This window comes from Erithacus rubecula, assembly GCF_903797595.1.
Source record: "Erithacus rubecula genome assembly, contig: SUPER_W_unloc_4, whole genome shotgun sequence".
NCBI lineage: Eukaryota > Metazoa > Chordata > Aves > Passeriformes > Muscicapidae > Erithacus > Erithacus rubecula.
In genome coordinates this window covers 232,803-257,115 of record NW_027636323.1, presented here as the reverse complement: position 1 = coordinate 257,115, position 24,313 = coordinate 232,803, and the positions used below count along the sequence as shown (strand labels likewise).

Below are 24,313 nucleotides of genomic sequence, written 5' to 3'. Positions count from 1 at the left end.
ACTATATCACAAACAGTAAACATTACTAAACAATTAGTGTTTTGAATAAAAGAAAAAAAAAACAGAATAAAAGCCTAAGAAATGCCTCAGTGTTTCTTCCTCTAAGTATTTGAGAAATAACTGTGCACACTGAGTGTGAATAAGAAGCAAAATATCTGCTGTCTACAGCCATGGAGTAAAATCTCAGTCATTCAGTAGGTTTTCTGCCATTAGCTTCATTGTACAGGATATAACCCCCTACAGCCTGTTAGAGCATTCTTTGACTATCCAGAGCTCTCAAAGTAAATGAAAATTGGAGGCTTACACAGACAGCAAGATCCATCCTTAAAAGAAAATAAAAAATCAGATGGGTTCAAAATAATACTTTTAAAGGAAAAAGTATTATAAACCCCTAATTATACAGTAGCATTACTCCTAATACAAATGAGTAAAGACAACCATATCCATTCCTATTCTTCCCTTCCATATGAATACATCTTATTAATTCAATAATGACAAAAATAAAATTACAATCTAACTGTAGTTTAGATGCAGAGTTAGAATAGCAAAAACATTGAAAGTCATCGAGACAATGGGATGTACAGTAAAAGAAGCTACATAATGATCCACATTAAATGGAAAAAACAGAAAAGCAATGGAAAAGCATCTGTACATTTAAAACCATTTATGTCCACTGTTGACAGTTTTAAAATAAATCTTCCCTACACTTCTTTAACTACTACACTATTATCCAAAGTTTATACTTGCAAATTGCATTATTAAAATGAGTTCACTCAATATACAGCACAAAACTGAAAAATATTTCAGATTATATTTCACTTAGTGCATAAATAAAATGTGCTTTCCCCTTTTATAAGCTAAGCAAATAGTATTCTTATTGTAGGAATTCTCAATGAAAAAGGAAGTCTTTCTTACAACTGTTTACTATTAGGAATATAAGCCTTTTGATATAAACATACTAGGATCTGATGAGTATGCAAGAAATTTTGCAAAAATAATGTTTGAAGACATTTTTTTTCTTGCTTCAGTAGAAAATACTATTAAGTGAAATTATTCAATCAGACAGAAAAGGTCAAATTTAAAAGGATACTGTATATTAAAAATTAAGAGGTTAAGATTTCATCATACTAAGATCAACTCACTATATAGTACAACCATAGACTGTCCCATTTTAACATGGTAGTATAACATGATGCATAATTTAAATCATAATTTTGAATCTCACTCCACTCTTTGACAATATCTTCTCTACAGCAATACTACAGGGCTGAAGTCCTGCCTCCTGCTGCTCGTTCAAGCTATTACATTACCCTCTCACTTCATTGAGATATTTTTGTGACCTGTTCAAAAAAACAGTCTTTTAAAAATAATAAATTATGAATATATATATATATATAATCATTGAATGGTTTAGGTTGGAAGGGACCTTAAGAATCATCCAGTTCCAACCCCTCCACCATGGGCAGGGACACATTTCATTAGACAAAGTGCCTGAGACCCCCATTCAACCTGGCCGTGAATGCTTCTGGGGATGGGGTATCCACAACTTCTCTGGGAAACCTGTGCCAGGGCCTCACCACTCTCACAGTAAAGAATTCTTCCTAATATCTAATCTAAACCTATTCTCTTTCAGTCTGAAGCCATTCCCCCTTGTCCTGCCACTACATGCTCTTGTAAAAAGTCCCTCTCAGTTTTTCTTCTTGGCTCCCTTGAGGTACTGAAAGGCCACAGTAAGGTCTCCCCAAAGCCTTCTCTTCTCCAGGATGAACAACTCTCAACTATCTCAGCCTTTCTTCAGAGGAGAGATGCTTCAGCCCTCTGATCATCTTGATGGCCTCCAGGGTGGGTCTCACCAGAGTAAAGTAAAGGGCAGAATCACCTCCCTTACCCTGCTGACCATGCTGCTTTTGTTGAAGCCCAGGATACCATCAGCTTTCTGGGCAGCAAGCACACATTGCCAGCTCATGTCCAGTCTCTCATCCACGAGCACCCCCAAGTCCTTCTCAGCAGGGCTGTTCTTGATCATCCCCCAGTGGTTTTCCCCTACCCAGGTGCAGCACCTTGAACTGGGCCATCTTAAAACATACAAGGTTCTTATGGGCCCAGAATATGAGCTTGTCCAGGTCCCTCTAGGATGGCATTCCATAGATTTTAAAGCCAGAGATCTTAATGATTACTATGATCAGCTTGTCTTATTTTTTTTTTTTTAATAATGCGTAGAAATACAGCTAGAGAACAGGACTCAGAGCACTGCTCAACTCATGGCTGAAGTGGATGTACTAGGTTTGGTATGCCACAAGCCCTGGCAAGCTGAGGCAAAACCCTGAATGGGGAAGCAGAAGATGTGCTTGGTGTTCTTTGTTTAAGATAAATCATGCAAGACTGTACATGCCTATGCTGGTCTGTACAGGTCTATGCAGAGGGTCTGTGCAGAGCTCTGATTAAATAATGCTACTTAGAAACACCAATCATGTGGTTGTGCTATTTTTAGCTGCAGTTGAAAAGGTATATAAATTGATGTGTGAAATCAATAAATCAGCTTTGTGCTTGCATCAAAGGGGGGGTCTCATCTCTTTTTTATGCATGTGGGGGGTCCCATCTCTTTGTTGATTGCCATCATAATGTAGGTCAAGAAGAGTTCATTGCCTCTAAAATTTACCTTTAATTCACCTTTCTTTAATCTCATGAAATATTACTGAACTACAGCAAGTCTTCCAGAAAGACTTTTGATCTATATTATAAATTATAAGTATTCATGATATTCTAGCGTAACTTGTTCCAATATAAATTATTTTCATCATTAAATATTTTGTGCAGTATTCCTTGTCTAAATTTTGATGAATTGCCTTTTGAGCTTTACCTGTATTGTGGATTTGTTTTTTTTCAGTGAATTTTCTGCCATTTGTTTCCTGAAAAGGGGGACACTGAGAGGAAAGGGCAGTTGAAACCCAGGGAGAATGAATGAATGATGGGCAATTAAGGTACAAAAGACTGGCCAACGACCCTTGCATTCCAGGCAGTGCGGGTGGTTTTTGGTGCCGCCCCCCCCCCCCCCCCCCCCCCCACCCCCGCGTGAGTGAGCACTCTGCTTGCAGGAGCTGCCAGTCGATGGGGACTTTTCCACACTCCCCATTGCCGGGAAGACCCATGCCTATGTGCGTGGGAGCTTCAGGGGAAACTCGACCCCCCCACACACAACTCCTCTCTCTCTCTGGAGCTGCTGGTTTAACTGGAACCTCGGTTTCTGCCATTGCCAGGATACCATATCGTGCAGGTGAGAACATGGGGAAAACTGAACTCTTCCCCCCCCCCCCCCCCCCTTCTCTTTCTCTCCGAGGCTGCCATTACACCCTGGGGGGAGCTCAGGGATTGCATTGGCCACCCTCTGAAGCCGCCTGAGCCAACACTGCTCTCTGAAGCCGCAGGGGAGTTGTTGTAGCCTCTCTGCCTTGACATGAGCCAACATCGCCCCCTGCTGGTTGTGGTCATAACTACACCAAAGGGAAACTGGTTAACAGGTGGGAAAAGGCTGTAATTGGGTTTTCTTTGTTTTTTTGTTGATGCTGTTGTTTGTTTTGTCTTGTTTTGTATATGTATAGTCTTGCAAAGAACTGTTATTCCTTTTCCCATATCTTTGTATGGAAGTCCTGTAATTTCAAAGTCATAATAATTTGGAGGGAGAGGGTCATCTTTCCATTCCAGGTGGGTTCCTGCCTTCATTGGCAGACATCTGTCTTTTAAACCAGGACAACCTGCTACTGAAATGTCTCTTTACCATCAGGTAAACTTTTTCCCATGCAGGGACCTAACCATAGACAATGCAGCTCTTAACCTTCTCTAACATGTATTTAATGGCTTAACTTGAAGGCAGATTTTCTAGACAATGAATCATTTGTCTGGCTCATTTTGAAAAATTTCAGCTGATTCTGGCTTCTCTCTCATCCAAATTTTTTTTTTATTTTTAAAAATCCCAGGCTTCTGATAGGCTTGAGTCCTCAGGCTTTCAAAATGTTCTATATGAAACAGTCCCCTGCATGTTGGGAAGTAACAGAAACTTTAGTAGCAATAAATTTTAATCATATATCTCAATTTAAATAATGGTTATCCCAAATAGTGTTTTTTATTTGGTTGTAGCCTTGACATTTTAGAAAAATTACAAAAATAAGTTGAACATTAGAAATTATGCAAATATAGAGGTTAATTAATTACATTCCTTACATTTATAATGATAATCAATCAAGTTAAAGGCCTATTTACAACTGGAATGCTAATCGACAAAAATATCACACACCCATCAGTTTGAATGTGCGATCAGTCATACAATTCTTCTTACTGAAGAGCCATTTCTATATGAAAATTCATTTAATAAAATGTTTTAACTGATAACTGAAAAAAGTTATTCCAACAGCAGCCCCAATCAAAGCATGTTAAACATATCTGCATTACTAATACATATTACCATGAGTGTACATATCAATATAAACATGGGTGGGGAAATTACAGCATGATAATAATGGGAATTGTGATTTTAGACTTCTATGTCAGTTCACTCAGTTTGCCTTCTAAAATGCTAGTTTATTATTTTCCATAGTCATTAATGGTTAAGAAGGGTAGAACATTTCTGCGGATAATAAATTCAAAACTGTGATTATTATATGTCAACTAAATCCTACAATGTTCAGCCTTTATGTAATCTTATTAAATGTTATTTTTAAAGTATTTTTGTCCATTAACATTTTATCAGATGAACATATACATTAACATCTCATGTTTCTATAGTATATGCATAGAAAAACACTCAAAAATCCCCAATTCACATTGAAAAACTTCCTTCCTAAAAGTCAATATCAAGGAAAACTAATTTTCTTCATGATTCAAATATTTGACACAAAATACTTAAGTTGTTCTGAGGAGGTCAGGACATAAGGAAAAAAAATTCTCAGAAATTTAAGCTCTAAGTTACTGAAATTAACATGGACATCCTCTAATTCATTATCTGTATTGGTTTGCCTTTCTAAACCCCTCTTCACTGACAGTAAAACAGACTACTTTTGATGATATATTAAAGTTTAAGACATCTGCTGCTGCATTTCCAAAAGAAGTCCATGTCTCTACACAGGCACCTATTTTTAACTTTATCTGCTCCCTTTAATTTTTATCTGCTATATATTTAGCAAATTTTAACTTTATCTGTTTCAAAAATGTTGCCATGGTAAGCTTTAAGCTAAGTGAAATGCAAATTAAGTTGTTAATAAATTACTAATTCATCAAATGTGCATTAATAAAAATAAATTCAGCACAGCTAATTAAGTATTGGATGCTAGTAATAACTGTATTTGCTGTTATAACTTTTCTTGGTAATAATTCTTACTTTCTAATTGACAATCCTAAAACAGAGTCCATGCACATCACTATATTGAAGTGTTATATGATAAATGGATGAGAACTCCAACATCCTTTCCACTTATATTTCAAAACAGTGCATTCATACAAATGCTAATGTCCTCGGAAGAGGTATTCATGCCAGAGCCTTGAATTGGGCAGACAAACTTGCCTAGATGCAAAGACTTGAAAATTAAGCATCAGTGACCATCTAAAGAGAGCTCACAGATCCAACACCCAATAAATGTGAAAGATTCTCTTGAAAGTTCTCACAGACTAAGCAACTGTAGTAGAGCTTTTATAAGGTTATATTGGATTTCGCTCAAGAAAATGAAAAAGTAATTGAAAGACAGAAGAAAAAAATGCAATTGTTTTAGGTTTTTGTGAAAAAAAGTTTTGTACATATACACAAAAAGATCATGAAATACATCTGATATTTTATATATGCCAACTTTAAAATAACTCAAAAAAGCTTTAGAAGTGTTTATATTGGACTAGATGCACAAACAGCAGGAGGAAGCTCATATTCAAAGGAGAATGAGAGAAAATAATGAATTACTGGAACAATGTTGTCCACTTCAATAAGAACAGCAGTCAAATAATGAAAATATTGAAATTTATGGTAATCCACAGACAGACTGTTGGGGGTTGGGTTTTGTTTCCCTTTTCTCTTTGTGGCATTTTTCCCATTCTGATGCTAAGAACTTGTTGGTTACACCCTAGCATGGATGGGTAAAGGAGGTGAGGGTAGCTGCTCTCTCTCGGGCTCCTGCTCGTTTGGCTCGGAGGAGAACGATCACTGGAAAAACCCTGCTGTGCCACACCGATGGCGGGAGCTGCTTTCCTCGGCTAGGGGAGGCTGCAACCCCCTGTCTGGACGCTCTCCCACCTCTACCTCCATTCATCCTGTTGGAGCACCGGGACCGACACTGTCCCCAAAATCCATGAGCAGCGTCTCTCCTCCACCCTTCCTATTCAGGACACAGCCGTCATAACCCCCAGCGCCCCTGCAGCCACGTGGGATCACCGCACCTCCCCCTGCTACCAAGAGCTGGCCGGCGCTGCCTGCCAGCTAGGATGGTAACTGCACCACAGAGGAAAGGTGTTGTTGGAACTGTTGCTGGGTTCCTGTTCTGTTTTCTGTTTTATTGTTAATTTCCTAGCTGTTGTGTTTTGTTTGCCTTGATATATATATATATATATATATATATATATATATATATATATATGTGTGTGTGTGTATAAAGAACTGTTATTCCTACTCCCATATCTCTGCCTGAGAGCCCCTGATTCCAAAATTATAATAATCAGGAGGGAGAAGAGTCTGCATTCTCCATCTCAGGGAGGAGCTCCTGCATTTCTTGGCAAATACCTGTCTTTCAAACCAGGACACAGACTTAGATATAGTTGTGGTCTCTACTACTGTATCACCTTTTTTTATTTCTGTTTGCCTTCCAAAACAGAATACTGTAACTAATATATTTATGATAAATAAGTGGAAGACGGACAAGTTCAAGAAAATAATGGCCTCCAAAATTCACACCTTTCCCAGATTAAATGTTTAATTAGTCTGAGGATTTCTTTTCTGTCCCTAATCAGATAGGAATGCTGGGAGAAATGAATAGGGGCATTAATATTTTTGGTTTTTTCTGATGTTGATGTGAGGGTATTTCAGATGCAGTTATCTTCAGTACTCTGTATGTGCACAGAGCATGCATATTGACGGAGGAATATAAATATTTCTTATGATCAGAAATCAACATATGGAGCCAACATATTGAGCAGAAGCATATATAACATCTATGACTGGATAAAAATTCAAAATCTTTGGTGTTTATACCAGATGACTCTCTTCTCCCTAAGTTCTCAAAAGACAATTCAGTGTCCATATCTAGTTCCTTACTGGATTTTTCAAATGCCTGGAGAAATTATCACTTCCACTCTCTCTTCAATAAAATCCCCTTATACAAATCAAAAAGTAGTCTGTATACCTCACCTTTCTCATGCACTTGAGATACTAAACCCCTGTCTTGGTTGTAAAGACAGGTGTCTGCTAAGAAAGGCAGGAGCTTCTCTTGAAATGGAAAATGTAAACCTCCTCCCTCCAAATTGCTACAATTTTGAAATTAAGGAAAAGATATAGGAATATGAATAACAGGTCTTTACTAAGAAAAATCCATTTGCTCCATGTGGTGGGTAGAGGAAACCTTTCAATTAAACATCCACCCCAGCACTGGTATTCAGGATGCCAAGATGAGTTGTGCTTCTGTGCCAATCATTTCTGAGGCAGCTTGAACTCCTTCATAGGCGGCCAAGATTTCCTTCTCTGTGGGAGTGTAGTTGTCTTCCAACCTGTAACTTCTGTTATATTTCATATACTTGGTCTGTGTAGCACTGAGAATGGTATCTCCCTGACTTCCCCCATACCATGTCTTGTGGTTCAGTCCTTTCCCCTCCCCTTTCCCCTCTGCCCTAGGCTGACTGGCTAAGGTCTGGTTTAACTCCGCCCCTGGCGGGAGGTTTAAAGATCACAGCCAGGCATTCCTACTTCCTCTTTCTCCCTGAAAGCCATCCGGAATAAAGCTGAGAAACCCCTTCGGGAGAAGGACCCTCTTTTGTTCTTTTATCTCATTCCTGAAGGGCTCTGGGTTTCCTTCTAGTATTGAGCTAGCCAGAGGGAAGCTCAGATCATCTTTGCAAACTTCTGCTTCGAAATCCCAGGGGTTGGCCTCGAGTCTCACCAGACACCTTCTGCCAAAGACTCCAAGACAAGCCCTTGTTCCTGGCTGCAGAGTAAAGCACATTCTTCACCTCTGGTCCCGTCCTGACTTGGCCAAGGGTTACCACATGAGTGATCTCCTGTTTGATCTGGGCAAAGGCTTGCTGCTGTTCAGGGCCCCAGTGGAAATTGTTCTTCTTGTGGGTAACCAGGTAGAGAGAGCCCACAATCTGGCTGTACTTAGGAATGTGAATTCTCCAAAAGTATATGGCACCTAGGAAAACTTGTGTTTTCTTCTTGCTGGTCAGTGGAGACATTGCAGTGATCTTGCTGATGACTTCAGTGGGGATCTGACACCGTCTGTCTTGCCACTTTACTCTCAGGAACTGGATCTCTCGGGCAGGTCCTTTGACTTTGCTCTTCTTGATGGCAAAGCCAGCTTCCAGCAGAATTTGGATAATCCTCTCTCCTTTCTCAAATACCTCCATTGCTGTGTTCCCCAACACAATGATGTCATCGATGTATTAGAGATGTTATGGAGCTTCACCGTCTTCCAGTGCGGCCTGGATCAGTCCATGGCAGATGGTGGGGTTGTGTTTTCATCCCTGGGGCAGTCGGTTCCAGGTGTACTGCACGCCCCCCCAGGTGTAAGTAAACTGAGGCCTGCACTCTGTTGCCAGAGGGATGATGAAAAATGCATTTGCAATGTCAATGGTGGCATACCACCTTGCTGCCTTGGACTCCAGCTCGTACTAGAGTTCCAGCATGTCTGGCACAGCAGCACTCAGTGGTAGAGTCACTTCATTCAATGCACGATAGCCTACAGTTAATCTCTATTATCCATCAGACTTGTGCACAGGCCAGATGGGACTTTTGAAGGGTGAGTGGGCCTTACTGACCACCCCTTGGCTCTTCAGCTCACGGATCATCTTGTGGATGGGGATCACAGCATCTTGATTTGTCCAATACTGCCTGCAGTGCACTGTCGAGGTGGCATTTGGTACCTGTTTTTCTGTCACCTTCAGGAGTCCTACTGCAGATGGGTTCTCTGACACTCCTGGAAAGACATTCAATTGCTTAATGCCCTCTGCCTCTACCGCAGCTATACCAAAAGCCCACCTGAGGCCCTCTGGGTCTTTGAAATAACTTTTTCGGAGGATGTCTATGCCCAAAATATTTGGAGCCTCTGGGCTGGTCACAACTGAATGTTTCTGCTGCTCCTTCCCAGTCAGGCTCACCTCAGCTTCCAACAGAGTTAATTCCTGCAATCCCCGTGTCACCCTGGCAATGGAAAAAGGTTCTGCCCCCACATGTCCTGATGGCATTAGGGTACATTGTGCACCAGTACCAACTAATGCCCCGTATTTTTGTGGCTCTGATGTGCCAGGCCATTGGATCAACATCGTCCAAAAGACTCAGTTTTCCCATGCCTCTCTCTGGCTAGAGGCAGGGCCCCTCTAGCCCTGGTTATCATTTCTTTCCTGGTCATACATGCCAGAGATTCCTTCCAGAGGATCGGGGAGATCATCCTCCCATCTGTAATACCCTGCATCCTTGTCCTGAAAGGTTGAAACTACTCTCACTTTAATGGAGCTCCCTTGGTGAGTGTTTCCCTCCTTGAGTTGGTGCACCCATGCTTTCCCATCTGTTATGGGTTATGTTTTGACTAGCTCCTCTCCCTACCCCCCACCATGGAGCTGCCGGCCCCTCCCCCGGGCTGTTTTATCTAGGTGGGTGTTTTTCTGCTTTTGGGGCTTTTCGCTGCTGCTCCTAGCTGCTTTTGCTGCTACTTGCTGCTTTAGCTGCGCCCCCCCCCCCCCCCCCCTCCGCTGCTTCAGCTGCTTTCCCCCCGGCTGCCTAAACTGCCCCTCTCCCTCTCTCCCCCCCCCCCCCATCCCTAAGATTTGCACCGGCTCCAGAGGAAACGGATCTGAACTTCGGAGACCACCTCTGGAAGTCTGCCAAAGAAGCTCTGCTGCCCTTCCCGGCGAAGATCTGCCGAGTTCATCTCATCTGGGTCTGTGCTGGGAAGTGTTTCTTTTGTATTTTGTTAATAAAAAGTTTTTTCCACTTTCCCCTGAAGAAAATTCTTTCCGAGCTTGGTGAAGGAAGGAATTGTAAGGGGGGGGAGGGGGCCCTTTGGAGGTCTTTTTTCCCAAAATTTGTCCCAAACTTGGACAAATTATTTTGGTGGCCCGTACGGGGAAACCAGAAAAAGTGGAAAAAACTTTTTATTAACAAAATACAAAAGAAACACTTCCCAGCACAGACCCAGATGAGATGAACTCGGCAGATCTTCGCCGGGAAGGGCACCAGAGCTTCTTTGGCAGACTTCCAGAGGTGGTCTCCGAAGTTCAGATCCATTTCCTCTGGAGTGGGTGCAAATCTTAGGGATGGGGGGGGGGGGGGGGGGAGAGGGAGAGGGGCAATTTAGGCAGCCGGGGGGAAAGCAGCTAAAGCAGCGGAGGGGGGGGAGCGCAGCTAAAGCAGCAAGCAGCAGCGAAAGCAGCTAGGAGCAGCAGCGAAAAGCCCCAAAAGCAGAAAAACACCCGCCTAGATAAAACAGCCCGGGGGAGGGGCCGGCAGCTCCATGGTGGGGGGTAGGGAGAGGAGCTAGTCAAAACATAACCCATAACACCATCTCACTTTCCCATGTCTTCCCCATGGTCACGCAGAAAGAACCACAGATTAGCTCATGGGCTGTACCCTCTCTCCCTAGCTGGAGGATGTTGGGCTTTGACTTTGGGGCCTGTGACTTGCAAAGGTGCCATATGGGAACTGCTCCTCCTCATCTCCTCTCTTATCTCCCTCCTTTCCTCTTTGGGTTCCTTAATCTCAGCAGAGACATGAGTCTGCATCGGGCCATTGATCATACTTTCATAATTTCTAAGCTTGTTAGCAACAGAACCCATTGTCTCTTGGTTGTTATCAGCATTAATTGTTGCAATGAAGGTTGTGTGTTGAAATCGCCCTAGATTTGCCAGATTCCATAACATCTGCCCTTTGCACCTGACCTTGTTGGGGTCATTATCATTCTGTCTGCCCCTCAAAGAGTACCTCCACTACCGCCACTTCTCTCAGCTATTGGATCCCTTCCTCAAGGGTCTTCCTGTGCATTTTATGATGGTACTCCTACATTCTCTCTCTGTGGACAAACCTCTCTCTTATACTCATTAAAAGCTGCTCCGGGAGGGAAAGGGGCCCTGGTACCTTACGGATACCTGATCCACACCTGAGTCCTGGGTCAAGGATCCCAAATTCCTTGCCTCAGTATCATTCAGTTGCACACCTGTACCCATAAGGTCCCAGACCTGAAGTAACCAGGTTGTATAAGCCTCATGGCCCTGTTGCACAATGTCTTTTTGCAGTTTATGGAGACTTTCATACAACTGGGAATTGGTGATGATCTCAACCTCTGGCTCCCTTGCTGGTTATCTGGGCCCTCTTTTCTTATCCTTATTAACTGGGTGCTCTGATTTAATCTTGGACTTCTTAGTTTCCACAGGGGCAACTGATGCTGGCTGTGACTGCCCTTGTGGTTCAGCTGGAACCAAGACAGTTGTAATGTCTGTGAGTTCCACTGCAGCCCCATCAGACTCTCCCTCTTTAAGGATGGGGGAGGGTTTCTCACCAGGTAGGGAAATGTACTCCTTCAACATCCGGCCCATCTTGCAGATCTTCTTCACCAAAACCCCTACCTAATTCGGATGTTTTTTTTCTGAGGTGGGCTGTGGGGCAGGGTCAGGCTCTGAAGTAGTACCCCTATTCCCTGGGGTAGGTATCAGAGTAGTTATCCTAGCCAATCTCCCCTTATCTCTGAATGCTAGATAGAACAGGCCTATCAGCAACACCAGCCACTGTATGATACATTAGCATTTAGAGAAGACTGGAACCCTTTGAAAACTGGTGGGGTAGACCCAAAAAACTGGGTGATAGGTTGGGAGAAAATTTCCCCTGGTGTTATTTCCTCACAGTAGGTACCATTATTAATGTAACCCCAAATACATACAGTTAGTATGTGATAGCCCTGAATCCATGTATCCGTCTTCCAAAGGAAGTTAAAAATCCATTAATTCCTCACCTTATTAACCCATAAAGCAAACTGGATAACAGCCACATTAGCTTTAGTTATAGGGCCCATGTTTAGATAAGGGCCTGCAAATACAGCCACAACCACGTGCCACCCAAACCAGGATAAGCCTGACCACATGGTGCCATCTAATGAGGTTTCTATATTCAGCACACAAAAATTAGGTTACTCAAGAAGTGTAATTCCTTTTTTCTCTCGATGCCCTTGGGCCTCACGCTGGGCACCAAAATCTGTCTTGGTTTGAAAGACAGGTATCTTCTAAGAAAGGCAGGAGCCTCTCTTGAAATGGAAAATGTAAACCCCCCTCCCTCCAAATTATTATAATTTTGAAATTAAGGGGCTTTCAGACACAGATATGGGAATAGGAATAGCAGTTCTTTATCAGGAAAAATTAAAAGTACAGAAATCCAAAAGAAGAAAAATAACCAAAACACTGACAGAGTCAGAATACAACCTGACATCCCATCAGTCAGGGTGTTGGTAGCAGTCCAATTAAATGGTGACTGCAGTCCTTCTGGAGTAACAGATGTGGTTCACTTGAAGCAGTGGTTCAGTAGAAGGGTGCAGTTTTCTTCTGAAGGTCCAGTGATGATGTAGAAAGGTTTGGTTTTCCTCTGGGATCTAGTGGAAAGGGCTGCCCTGATGCTTCAAATCTCATTTTTTATCTAGGTAGGAAATGCTTGGCTCCTCCCCCTGGGTGGAGCATCTCACAATGGGATGATGTAATTTTATCAGTCATGCAGTGGGACTCAATGGCCTATTAACAGAAAATATCTCTGTAGTGGAAGGATGGGTAGTGGAAAAGATAAAGAACACTGCCCCACCTGGTTTTAACGGATAGTCCATTAACAGAATATATCTTCCCAGGAGATAAAGATCACTGCCCCACCTGATTTCAATAGATGGTGATAGAATACATACTTTTCATTACATCCTGCTTTGCAAGCCAAGACAACCCCTAAGCTGCCCTATAGTTGATCTGCCAGTTATGGTACAGACTCAAAAATCTCCCCAAAACCTTGACAAGCTTACATACAATTTCTAAAAGAGGCGCATTCCATGAACTGAAAAGCGTATAGCAAGAGCTGTATGCCTTCACAAGAGTTAGTTCCATCAGGAAATCATGATTGATAAACAAAGCAGAAACTTTATATAATTATTTTTTAAAATTCATAAAAAAATATGGCAATACAGAATTTGAAATAGAATAATTGGCACTTTTAGAACAAACTGTCTATTTAATTAGGCATTGTGCTGGTTTTGCCTGAGGTATGGTAATTTTCTTCCCAGGGGCTGATATGGGGCTGTGTTTTGGATCTGTGCTGATGTGCTGGTTTATCACAACCTGTTTTTTTTGTAGTGAGGGTGGGGGGAACCACAGAACTGTCTTCTGTGAGAATCTGCTAAAACCTTCTGTGAGAGTCCGTCTGAGCCTCTTGTCTGTTTCTGCCCAACGACCCTCTCCTGAGGCCTGCGCTGGCCAGGGATGGGAGGAACGCCAAGTGACTGTTCCGCAGGTGATGCCTACCAGGACTGGTTTCTCATGACAACTAGTCACGGGGCGCTTACTCAACAAAGCTCCCACAGGTGGAAGAACAATGGACTACTCCGGTATGGGCTGCCCTGTGTGTGTTCATGACAACAAAGATGGTTTGGTGTTCCTTGAAACGTCCTGTTTCCACCTGTTCCTCAGGGTAATGAGCTCCACATACAATAGTCCATAAATCTTCCCACCTTTTGGCCAGAAGCCACTCGCTTTGGGAAAGGACTATAAAAGTGACTTTCTCAGAGGAGATCGCTTGAGATCTCCCCAGACGGCAACAGACATCTATTGGCTGGCTCCACGAGGATTCGTCTGCCTGTCTTGGTAGCTATAATCCCGACCCCCCTTTCTCTCTCTTTCTCTCTCTCTCTCTCTGTCCCCCTAACGCATTTTGGTTGGCACTAAATAAAGTGCATTTCTGTAGAAGCAAACTGGTTTTGTCCCCTTCTGTGTCTTTTGCGCTATGAGATCCATAAAAGAACCAGTCACGACTCCCACTCGGGTTGGGAAGATCGTGACATTATTTGACGTAGTCGGCAATTGGATTCCCAATACTGGAGGAGTTGGGGTTTTCTGTGCACTTTGTACCAGGGGAAGACCTGTGCCATTTCAGCCGCACCTGGCCTGTCAGTGCTGTAAGGACTGAACAGTGTTAGCAAGCAAGGGAGGTGGTATTGGGTTCTTCCCGCAATCTGCACACAGACCCAGGTGGATAATCAACTCCATTTCAGTTATCGGAGAATTTTTTGAAAGGACCTCAACTGAGCAAAAGATGGGACTTGTGTTTTTTGTTGTTTGCTGCTTGGTGTAGTCGAGGAGACACCCATTGTGTAACTAAGGAGAACCTCCCAGGCAGTTTTTGGTCCCCTCAGCCACCCTGGGAAGAGAGGGGGTTGTCCCCAGCAAAAGTCTGGGTATTAAGTCTTGACCTCCCTGAAGTGGATTTTCCCCCCTCGCACATAATCGTAACTTGCAGAATATTGTTATTGCTGTTGTTTAGTTGTTGTATTTGACTACTTGGGATCGCGAAGAGACAAGTGATTTTTGTAGTTAAGTTAGTACCTCCCAAGTAGTGTGTCTCTTCACCCGCTCCAGGGACGAGAAGGGATTCACAGTTTCAGCTGTTCTTTTTGTGTAACTTGAAGTGTGTCTCCCTGAGAGTGGTTTTAGTCCCTTCGTAAAAATGTCTGAAAATTATAAAGCTGCATTTTACACTTTACTAGCTAAGTATAATGCCAGACCCTCCCAAGGGGGGGAAGACTGGGCGCACAGTAATTGGCTTAATTTAGAAAATGTGATTGATTGGATACATTCTTTGCAACATGAAACAAAATTCAAGAAAAATAAAACCATACTTTGCACAGTTCTAGGCGCTTGTCTTTCAGCTGCTGTAGAATCTCATTTTAAACGAGTGAGTAAGGAAAATGCAGTGATAGACTCCTTGCAAAACTTGGTGGAAGCTTTGCAAAAACTATTACAGGAGGAAAGAAATCAGGTAAAAACTCTGCAAAACCAACTAGAGCAGGAAAGAAAACACAACTATTTGCTACAACTATCACATGCCGCACAACATGCAGATACACCTAATGAAACAGAAGAAAAGGAAACAAATCACATAAAGCAGATACACCCACAGAGAGAATTAGTACACATACAAAATTGTGGGGAAAATTGCTGCTCTAAAATGAGACCTCTTGTTAAATTGGAATATAGATACTTGAACGATGAGGATTTTGACCCCCACATAACCTCCAAAGAAATACCATACACTGCTACTGAATTATCAGAACAAGAAGCTAGTGAGTACTGGAGCCTTGGAGCTCTCCTAACAATGGGTGACAAATTTAACTTATAGTCCCTAACTCAGCATGCTCTTTTTTGGGGAGGGAGGCTTTTAACCCTTTGAAAAAAGGGGAGACCTTGTAGCTTTAGTTGGTACCCTCGACCAACTTCTAGAAAACATTCAAAAAGCTGCCTGCTTGCAAATTATACATGAAATAAAATTCACTGCTGGCCATAAATCACCTATGCAATTACCTGTAAATGTAAAACAGTACCCTCTTCCCTATGGTGCCAAAGTAGACATCAAACTGGTTATACAGGACTTGCAAAACTCCCCTGTATGGCCAATCCAAAAACCCAAACCTGACACTGTAGCTGTGTACCAATACATAGATGATGTATTGATAAGAGGAGAAGAAAAAGAAGAAGTGAGGGATGTGCAACAGAAAATAATTTCCCACCTAGAAAGCCCTAACTTGCAAATTGCCTCAGAGAAAATTCAAAAACCTTCTCAGGAAGGGAAGTTTGTGAAGACAGCCACTACTGGGACTGCCCCCCCCCCCTCTCTCGGGGTGGCCCAGAAATCCTCAGTAACAGAAGGAACTGTAAAAAATTTGGCAATAACAGAAACTGAGAACTTGGGCAACAGCGATGACAAACCTGCCTCAGTAATTAAAGCAACCTCTGCTTTCTCCCCCAAACAATCTTTGTTCACTAATTCTTCGTTCACAAATGCTTCTAATGAACAAATTATTGCTGGGGGACGGGGTGACTCTTGGCTTGGAGTGCTGATGGTTATTTGGGATGTTTTCCAGCTTGAAGTGCGGAGTGCCTCTCTTGCTTGCAACTACATTGACTCTTATGCTGTGTTTAAAGGAGGTACAGAGTGGCTTCCTTCTTGGCAGCAAAATGATTGGGAAGTTAACAGAATTTCTGTCTGCATAGTTCCATCATTTTAACCTCCTGCCTCTTTGTGGCAGATTCTGTTGTGTTTACTTTTCACAGAATAATGCCATGGAACGTGAAGATTAATTGCTGAATCCCTCATGAAACCTGTATACATTTATGGCACAGGACCTCACAGCTGTGTTTTATTTTGTGAAAATTCAAAATCAAAATTGAACTGTTGTACAATTTTCCCAAAAAAATTATGTGTGGAAAAAACAATAAAAAATATAAAGGGGAACTCAATGTTAATGTTGCAACACCTAATACCCAACCACCGGTTATACTGAGCCTGAAAATTTTTGAAATTGGACCTTGGGTAATTCGGAAAACTGACAACAGCAAATATTGTTTAATTTGGCATGGTCTTTTAAACAAGTCAATTGCCAATGCAAAACAATGTCTCAGTAATTCAGCCAGCTTGTTCACCTTTTCTAGTGGTGGACAAACAGATTGCAAAAAAAAAGCAGGATCTTTCAAGAAACAAACAAGAGACATAACCGGTGTTGTGGGAACAGGATTGGGAATTTTAAATAGCATTGATTCAGAGGTATTAATGAACAAATTGGTTGCCACCACCAGAGACCTGACCAAATTGAAACAACCTCTGCAGTCCTCTTTAACAGCCTTGGGGACGCAACAGTGGTTATTATCAAACATTTTACCAGATTGGGAAAAGGCAAATGCAAATGATCACAAATTGATAATTGATGCTCTTGGTACTGCTCAAAACAGCATCTCCTTAGCCCTCAGCTGTATCCAGGCACAGCTTTGGATGCAAACAGTTGTTGCCTCAATTATAAGGGAAGGGGAAGAAGGCATCTTCCCTACTGAAATCCGGACAATAATTTGGGACAATGCTAATGATTTTGAAAGGAAGTTTCAGTCGTGGTGGAATTTGGCAAACTTTACCTGCAACCCCAGCACAAACACAGCCACAGCCTTTGTGTTGACAACACGCAATGCTTCAGTGCATTTGATATACCCCATCATTGCATTAGGATTGAATCACGATGGAACTATTCTCTATCCTTTCGAGCATAGAGAATGGGCCCGTCAAATTGGTAAGAAATGGCAAACTGTTAATTTGGAATCTTGTGTTGTTCGGGAGCAACAAGGTTTCATTTGTGAAAGCAATGCCATTGTGGCCCAAGACATCTGTTTAGACACAGAGCAAAATATCTGTCATTTTGAAATACACCTTGATGAGAGTCCTGCAACAGTGCTGCTGTACATAGGTAATGGATGTGTGTGTGTAAGAACTGCTTACAACTTAGTGTTTGTAGAAAATGTAACAGTGGATCTAAAAATTCATTTAAATTTTTGTGTTTGTAATTTTACCACAATCATGGGCTGTGACTTTTCCTATACTGCTCCGGTTATGTCTTATCACCTTTTGCAATCCAATTTTACACTGATTCATCAGTTAGTGCCTGCTCCCATCGGGATGAACCTCACTTTGATTAAACAATTGTTGCTTCACCAGGACTTAATTGGGATCTTGGGAAAAATCAAGAAAAATGGACAGAAGACCCTGGTGACAGTTCATCACGATGTGAAAGAAATACATCGGGTTTTAGAAAGGCTAAAAGGGGATGCTGAACCCAGGTGGTGGGATACTCTTTTTGGATGGTCACCTACTGCTCCCGGCATCCTAAACAAATTGTGTCATCCCATCGTTGTGCTTTTGATTTTGGTTTTAATCAGTTTTGTTTTGTCAGTCTTTTTATACATCCTGAATTGGAGAATGGTAAAACGGCTGACACAATTGGCATCAACAATTGAAGCACATAATTTGATCACTACTCCATCTGCTAAAGATACCCCTAAAGGTATTGACACCAGACAAATTACATGAGCAGTAAAAGTCAGGCCTTTAATAGCAAACTGATTAGAATTGTTTGTTGCTTGTTATAATTGGTATGATTAGTTTTAGTAATGTTAAGCTTTTGATTGAAAATGGTTTTGGAAAATAATTACTTTAATCATAAAAACATATTATAATGGATACTGATTTGTCTTAATTTTAATTGTTTGGATGTTATTTTATTGATTTGTTTCAATTTTGATTGTTTGAAAGGTATTTTAGCTAATATGATTGTGATTTGTTTGAAAAATTGTTTTAATCAATTTTGTTGTGATTATTTTGCTTTATTGTTTTTGTGTTTATTTCCTTCCTTTTTCTTTCCCTTTTTCCTTTTCCTCCTTATCCCTGATTTTTTGTTTTCCCTGTCCCTGTTTTCGGGATATGCTACCAATGACGGGTCCTGAAGATGCTGCAACGTCACAACATCATGCTGATGGAGTTTCTCAGTGACGCTCGTTGGTCACGGGGTGATGTGAGAGTCCGTCTGAGCCTCTCGTCTGTTTCTGCCCAACGACCCTCGCCTGAGGCCTGCGCTGGCCAGGGATGGGAGGAACGCCAAGTGACTGTTCCGCAGGTGATGCCTACCAGGACTGGTTTCTCATGACAACTAGTCACGGGGCGCTGACTCAACAAAGCTCCCACAGGTGGAAGAACAATGGACTGGTCAGTATGGGCTACCCTGCGTGTGTTCATAACAACAAAGATGGTTTGGTGTTCCTTGAAACATCCTGTTTCCACCTGTTTCTCAGGGTAGCAAGCTCCACATACAATAGTCCATAAATATTTCCACCTTTTGGCCAGAAGCCACTCGCTTTGGGAAAGGACTATAAAAGTGACTTTCTCAGAGAAGACCCCCTGAGATCTCCCCAGACAGCAACAGACATGTATTGGCTGGTTCCACAAAGATTCGTCTGCCCGTCTTGGTAGCTATAATCCCGACCCCCCTTTCTCTCTCTTTTTCTCTCTCTCTCTGTCCCACTATCACATTTTGGTTGGCACTAAATAAAGTGCATTTCTGTAGAAGCAAACTGGTTTTGTCCCCTGCTGTGTCTTTTGCGCTCTGAGATCTATAAAAGAACCAGTCACGACTCCTGCTCGGGTTGGGCGGATCATGACAGTAACACAGGGATGTTTTAGTTATTACTGAGCAGGGCTTACACAGTCAAGGCCTTTTCTCCTTCTCATGCTGCCCCACCAGTGAGTAGGCTGGGGCTAGACAAGGAGTCAGGAGAGAACACAGCTGGGACAGCTAACCCTAACTGACCAAAGGGATATTTCCATACCATATGATGTCACACTCATCAATAAAACTAGGGGAGACATTAGCAGAGGGGCCACTGTTTGGGGACTGACTAGGCAGCTGGACTGGCTCAGTCAGTTGGTGAGCAATTGTTTTCATTTGCTTCACTTGTCTTTGCTGGATTTTATTTGGTTTTCTTTTCCTTATAATTTTTTATTCTTATCAGTATTATCACTATTTTTTCCATTTTAAAATTAGTAAACTGTTTTTATGCCAACCCACAAGTTTTCTCCTTTTTATTCTTCTCATTGTCTCCCCGATCCCACCGGGTGAGAGTGAGTGTCTGTATGGTGCTTAGTTGCCAGCTGGGATTGAACCATGACAGCACTATACTATTTACATGTACATAGTTAAACTAAATGCAAATATTTGCAAGACAAACCCATGTATTATTGATTCTGTCAACATAATATGCTTTTTTCTATAGAAACATGTCAGCATGCCAGAACATCATAGTGATTAAGAAATATCCCCAAAGATTTGACGTAATTTTGAAGTACTTACTGTGGCTGGGGAGGCCCGTGTTGTATGAGTCACTGAATGACCAGAATTTTCCATTGAATTGCCAATCAGATAGGTCCCTCCTGAGTTGCTAATGAGCTGTCCTCCTGCAACACCCATCTGAATCCCTCCGGTGCCCACCATACTATGAGAGGAGACCAGTGTAGTTGCCTGTGCAGAACTTCCTTCGAAGTAATTTCCCCCAGTGTTTTGGCTATACATCTGGGTTTCCGTGTAAGGATAAGTCGCTCGACTTCAGGAAAAGAAAATAAAATAAGTAGTAGTTATTTATTTGAATTGTTTAAGTGAGGGAAACATCATTGTAGAAAAGATTGTACAGTTGCTATAACCAAACTTAACAGGATTGGCAAAAAACCCCCGCATCTACAGAAAATAACATTTCATATGTCAAAGTACTGAGTAATTAACTTAGACTCACTGTTAAAATAAGTATTCATTAAACTTAACAGAAAATGGGTTTTGCCCCATCTGAAGATGGGTAGAGAAAAGTATTACAAAAATTGAAGATAAGAGAGGAAGATCTCATTCAAGTATTAATATATTATACAGTAATTTTAAAAGCTGTTGCAATTTTTAAAATCCTCCAGTCAAAGTTGGATTTTTATTTATATGACATTTATTTTGTATGCTGTTTTCAGCTGAAATAGAAGCAATTTTTTTCCTAGAAGTTGGTACAGTGCTGTGTTTTGCATTTAGGATGAGAATAATGTTGATAACACACTGATGATTTAGTTGTTTCTATGTAGTGCTTATACTAAGTCTAGGACTTTTCAGCTTCTCATATCCAGCCAGCAAGAAGGCTGGGGGTGCACAAGAAGCTAGGAGGGGGCACAGGCAGGACAGCTGACCCAAACTAACAAAAAGGATATTCCATATGTGAGCTCACAGCCCAGGAAGACAACCACATCCTGGGCTGCATCAAAAGGAGAATTGGCAGCAGGTTGAAGGAGGTGATTCTCCCCCTCTACTCATCTCTTGTGAGACCCCATCTGGAGTACTGAGTACAGTTCTGGTGCCCCCAACATAAGAAAGACATGCAACTGTTGGAGCAAGTCCAGATGAAGGTCATGAAGTTGATAAGAGGACTGGAGCACCTCCCCTACAAACACAGCTGAGAAAGTTGGGGCTATTCGGCCTGGAGAAGAGAAAGTTGCATGAAGACCTCATAGTAACCTTCCAGTATCTGAAGGGGCATACAGGGAATCTGGAGAGGGACTCTTCATCAGGAACTGTAGTGATAGGACAAGGAGAAATGGGTACAAATGGAATGACGGAAAATTTAGGTTAGGCATAAGAAAGAAATTCTTCACTATGAAGGTGGTGAGGCACTGGAAGAGGTTGCTCAGAGAGGTTGTAGATGCCCCAACCCCAGCAGTGTTCAAGACCAGGTTGGATAAGGCCTTGAGCAACCTGATCTAGTGGGTGGTGTCCCTGCCAATGGCAGGGGACTTGGGACTAGATGATCTTTAAGACCTCTCTCAACTCTTAACATTCTATGATGTCATGCCCAGCATATAAACTGGGAGAAGTTCACCAGGAGACTGGAATCACAGCTCAAGGATGGGCTGGGCATCAGTCAGCAAGTGGTGAGGCATTGCATTTTGCATAATTTGTTTTGTATGTTCTATTTTTTTCTCTTCTTTTTTTATCTTAGTAAACTTTCTTGATCTCAACCCATGAGGTTTGCTATTCATAAAATCACTGAATTATAGAACCATCAAGGTTGAAAAAGACCTTTAAGATCATCAAGTCCAACCGACAACCTCAACAATTGTCAAGTCCAACTGTCAAACCATTTTTCCCAATTCTTTTCCCCATCCCACTGCAGTGAGGGAGGAGTGAATGAACAGCTGTGTGGTGCCTAGTTGCTGGCTGGGGTTAAAACACAACAACTGTGTACATTGCAAAACTGTAAACATGACAAAAAAATGTCAGCCAAAAGGGTCTTATATACAAGAGTCCTATAATTGCTTTGCTTTGATTTCAAATTCACTGAAATTCTCTGGGTGAAGCTTGAAATTCTGAGCTCATCTGTATTTTAAGACATTCAGTTTTTTCAGCTGAGTGTAATTTTAAATTGGACAGCAATATGTGCAGTGTTATTATGAAAAAGGAGGAAAAACTAAACTATAACTACAATTTGTGAAAGGATTTCAGAAGGGAGTAGAAAAGTCAAAGGAATAACAGCAATTTTACACAATTCTTTCCAACTATTAAACATTTGTGCCTCATGAAACAGTTAATCTTTGTGGGAGGTTAGGACTTTTGCTTTTTTTTTTCTCTCAGGGAATTTTCTCCCATTTGTTGCTAAGAGATATTAATGATTGGTACTTAAGAGAGACAAAATAAGTGTCCAAGGTGGGGGGTAGGGGTGCAGCTGACTGAAGCCCCTTAGCCAGGGGATTTTCTCTTGGGAAGGGCAGAGATACCGTGAGATTTTGGCTGAGGGTGAGGGGCTGGGTTCAGCTCGGATCTCTCTGTCTCTCAGGATCAGAGGGGACACAGGCTGCTGCCGCTGTGGGAAGAATTTGCCACCACTGCAGTCCCATCTCCTACTATTTTCTCCTACCGTGAGTTTTGGGTTAGTCTTCTGGCAGCTGAGTGAACGGACTCTGTGTACGCCATTGTCAATTCGGTAGTAAGTTACATTGACTCCTAATCTATACTATTTCTTTGCTAGATATAATAGAGGTATCTTTATGTCACGCACTGTTTTATGTAATCTACTAGTAGTTCTTTTAGTTTATGCTGTGTAGTAAGTCACTCTGTTTAAGGCCTTTTGTCTATTGCTTCATATATATTCAATAAATAACTCATTTTACAATAGACCTAATTGACCATTCTTAAAAACTTTCAAGCCAGAGTGATTTAGGTGAGGGTCACTTAAGTAGAGCTGATGCCAAAAATCTGAACCTAAGGCAGGGCTTGTATAAAGCTCTCACTCGATCCAAAACAATCTCACCAGAGCTGAGTAAAGGGGCAGAATCACCTCCCTCAACTTTCTGGCCACACTGCTTTTGATGCAGCCCAAGGACAGAGTTGGCTTTCTGGGCTGCAAAACACACATTGCTAGCTCATGTCCAGTCCCTCATCCACCAGCACCCTCAACTCCTTCTCAGCAGGGCTTCTCTGGATCAGTTCATCTCCCAGTCTATATTAACACCAGGGTTCGCCTGGACTCAGGTGCAGCATCAGCACTTGGTCTTGTTAAATATTATGAGGTTCTCATGGGCCTGGTTCTCAAGCTTGTCCAGGTTCCTCTGGATGGCATCCCATTCTTCAGGTGTGTCAACTGCACCACTCATCTTGGTGTCGTCTGCAATTCTGCTGAGGGTATACTTGATCCCTTTGTCTGTGTTTTTGATGAAGATACTAAAATAACACTGGTCCCAATATGGACCCCTGAGGGATACCACTTATCACTGATGTCCATCAGGACTCTGAGCCATTGATCACTAGCCTTTGGATGCAACTGTCCAACCAATTCCTTATCCACCTAACAGTCCACTCACTGAATCCATCTCTCCAATTTAGAGAGAAGGATATGGGGGACCATGTCAAAGGCTTTACTAATGCCAAATTGATTCTTTGCCTTTTTTTTAAATATATTCTCTGCATTCTTTACACATATATTTGTATCTCTGTAGCCTATTATTGTATTAGTAGTTAGCACCAGTATTTTTTCTCCAGCCTGATAGGCAGAAATACAAAACATTCCAAAGGCTCCAAGCTGGGTATCTGTCCTGCTTTAGGGCAAATTTGGGAGGAAACCTCAGAAAGAGGGCCCTCAACTGGTTCGGGGAAAAAATAAACCATCAGAGAGAAGTGGGAAAAAACCTGTTTATTTAACTGACAAAGCACTTCCCAGCACAGAATTGAAAAATACCAAACAGCAAAACGTCTGGCCACTCTGAAGGTGTAGATGCCAGGGCTAGGATGGTTCTAGCTTCTGACTGCTACAGGGTCCGGATAGCTCTGGGGGCCTCACGGCAGAATTCAGCTTCTCAGCTAGATAGGAATGAGATCGTGGGATTATACTAGAGGTTCCAAAGATAGCTTTATTTCTTCAAAGGGTTCTACTAGCAAAATTCGAATACATAGCATAACAAGGGGTTTTTATAGGGTTTAGGAGGATTGAAATCTAACCAGTAAAATTATAAGTT

General features: G+C 42.0%; 1 protein-coding gene across 2 annotated transcripts in view; it reads right to left on the bottom strand.

Moving 5' to 3' along the window:
- Positions 1–24,313, bottom strand: part of LOC306814096 (transcription factor RFX3-like) — a 144,594-nt gene that overhangs the window by 96,463 nt on the left and 23,818 nt on the right. For both annotated transcript variants that reach the window (XM_079329820.1, XM_079329821.1), the window contains one exon: positions 20,133–20,382. In XM_079329820.1, coding sequence (XP_079185946.1) covers positions 20,133–20,351 — 219 coding nt within the window. In that variant the 5' untranslated portion in view covers positions 20,352–20,382. The remainder of the gene's footprint in view (positions 1–20,132; positions 20,383–24,313) is intronic.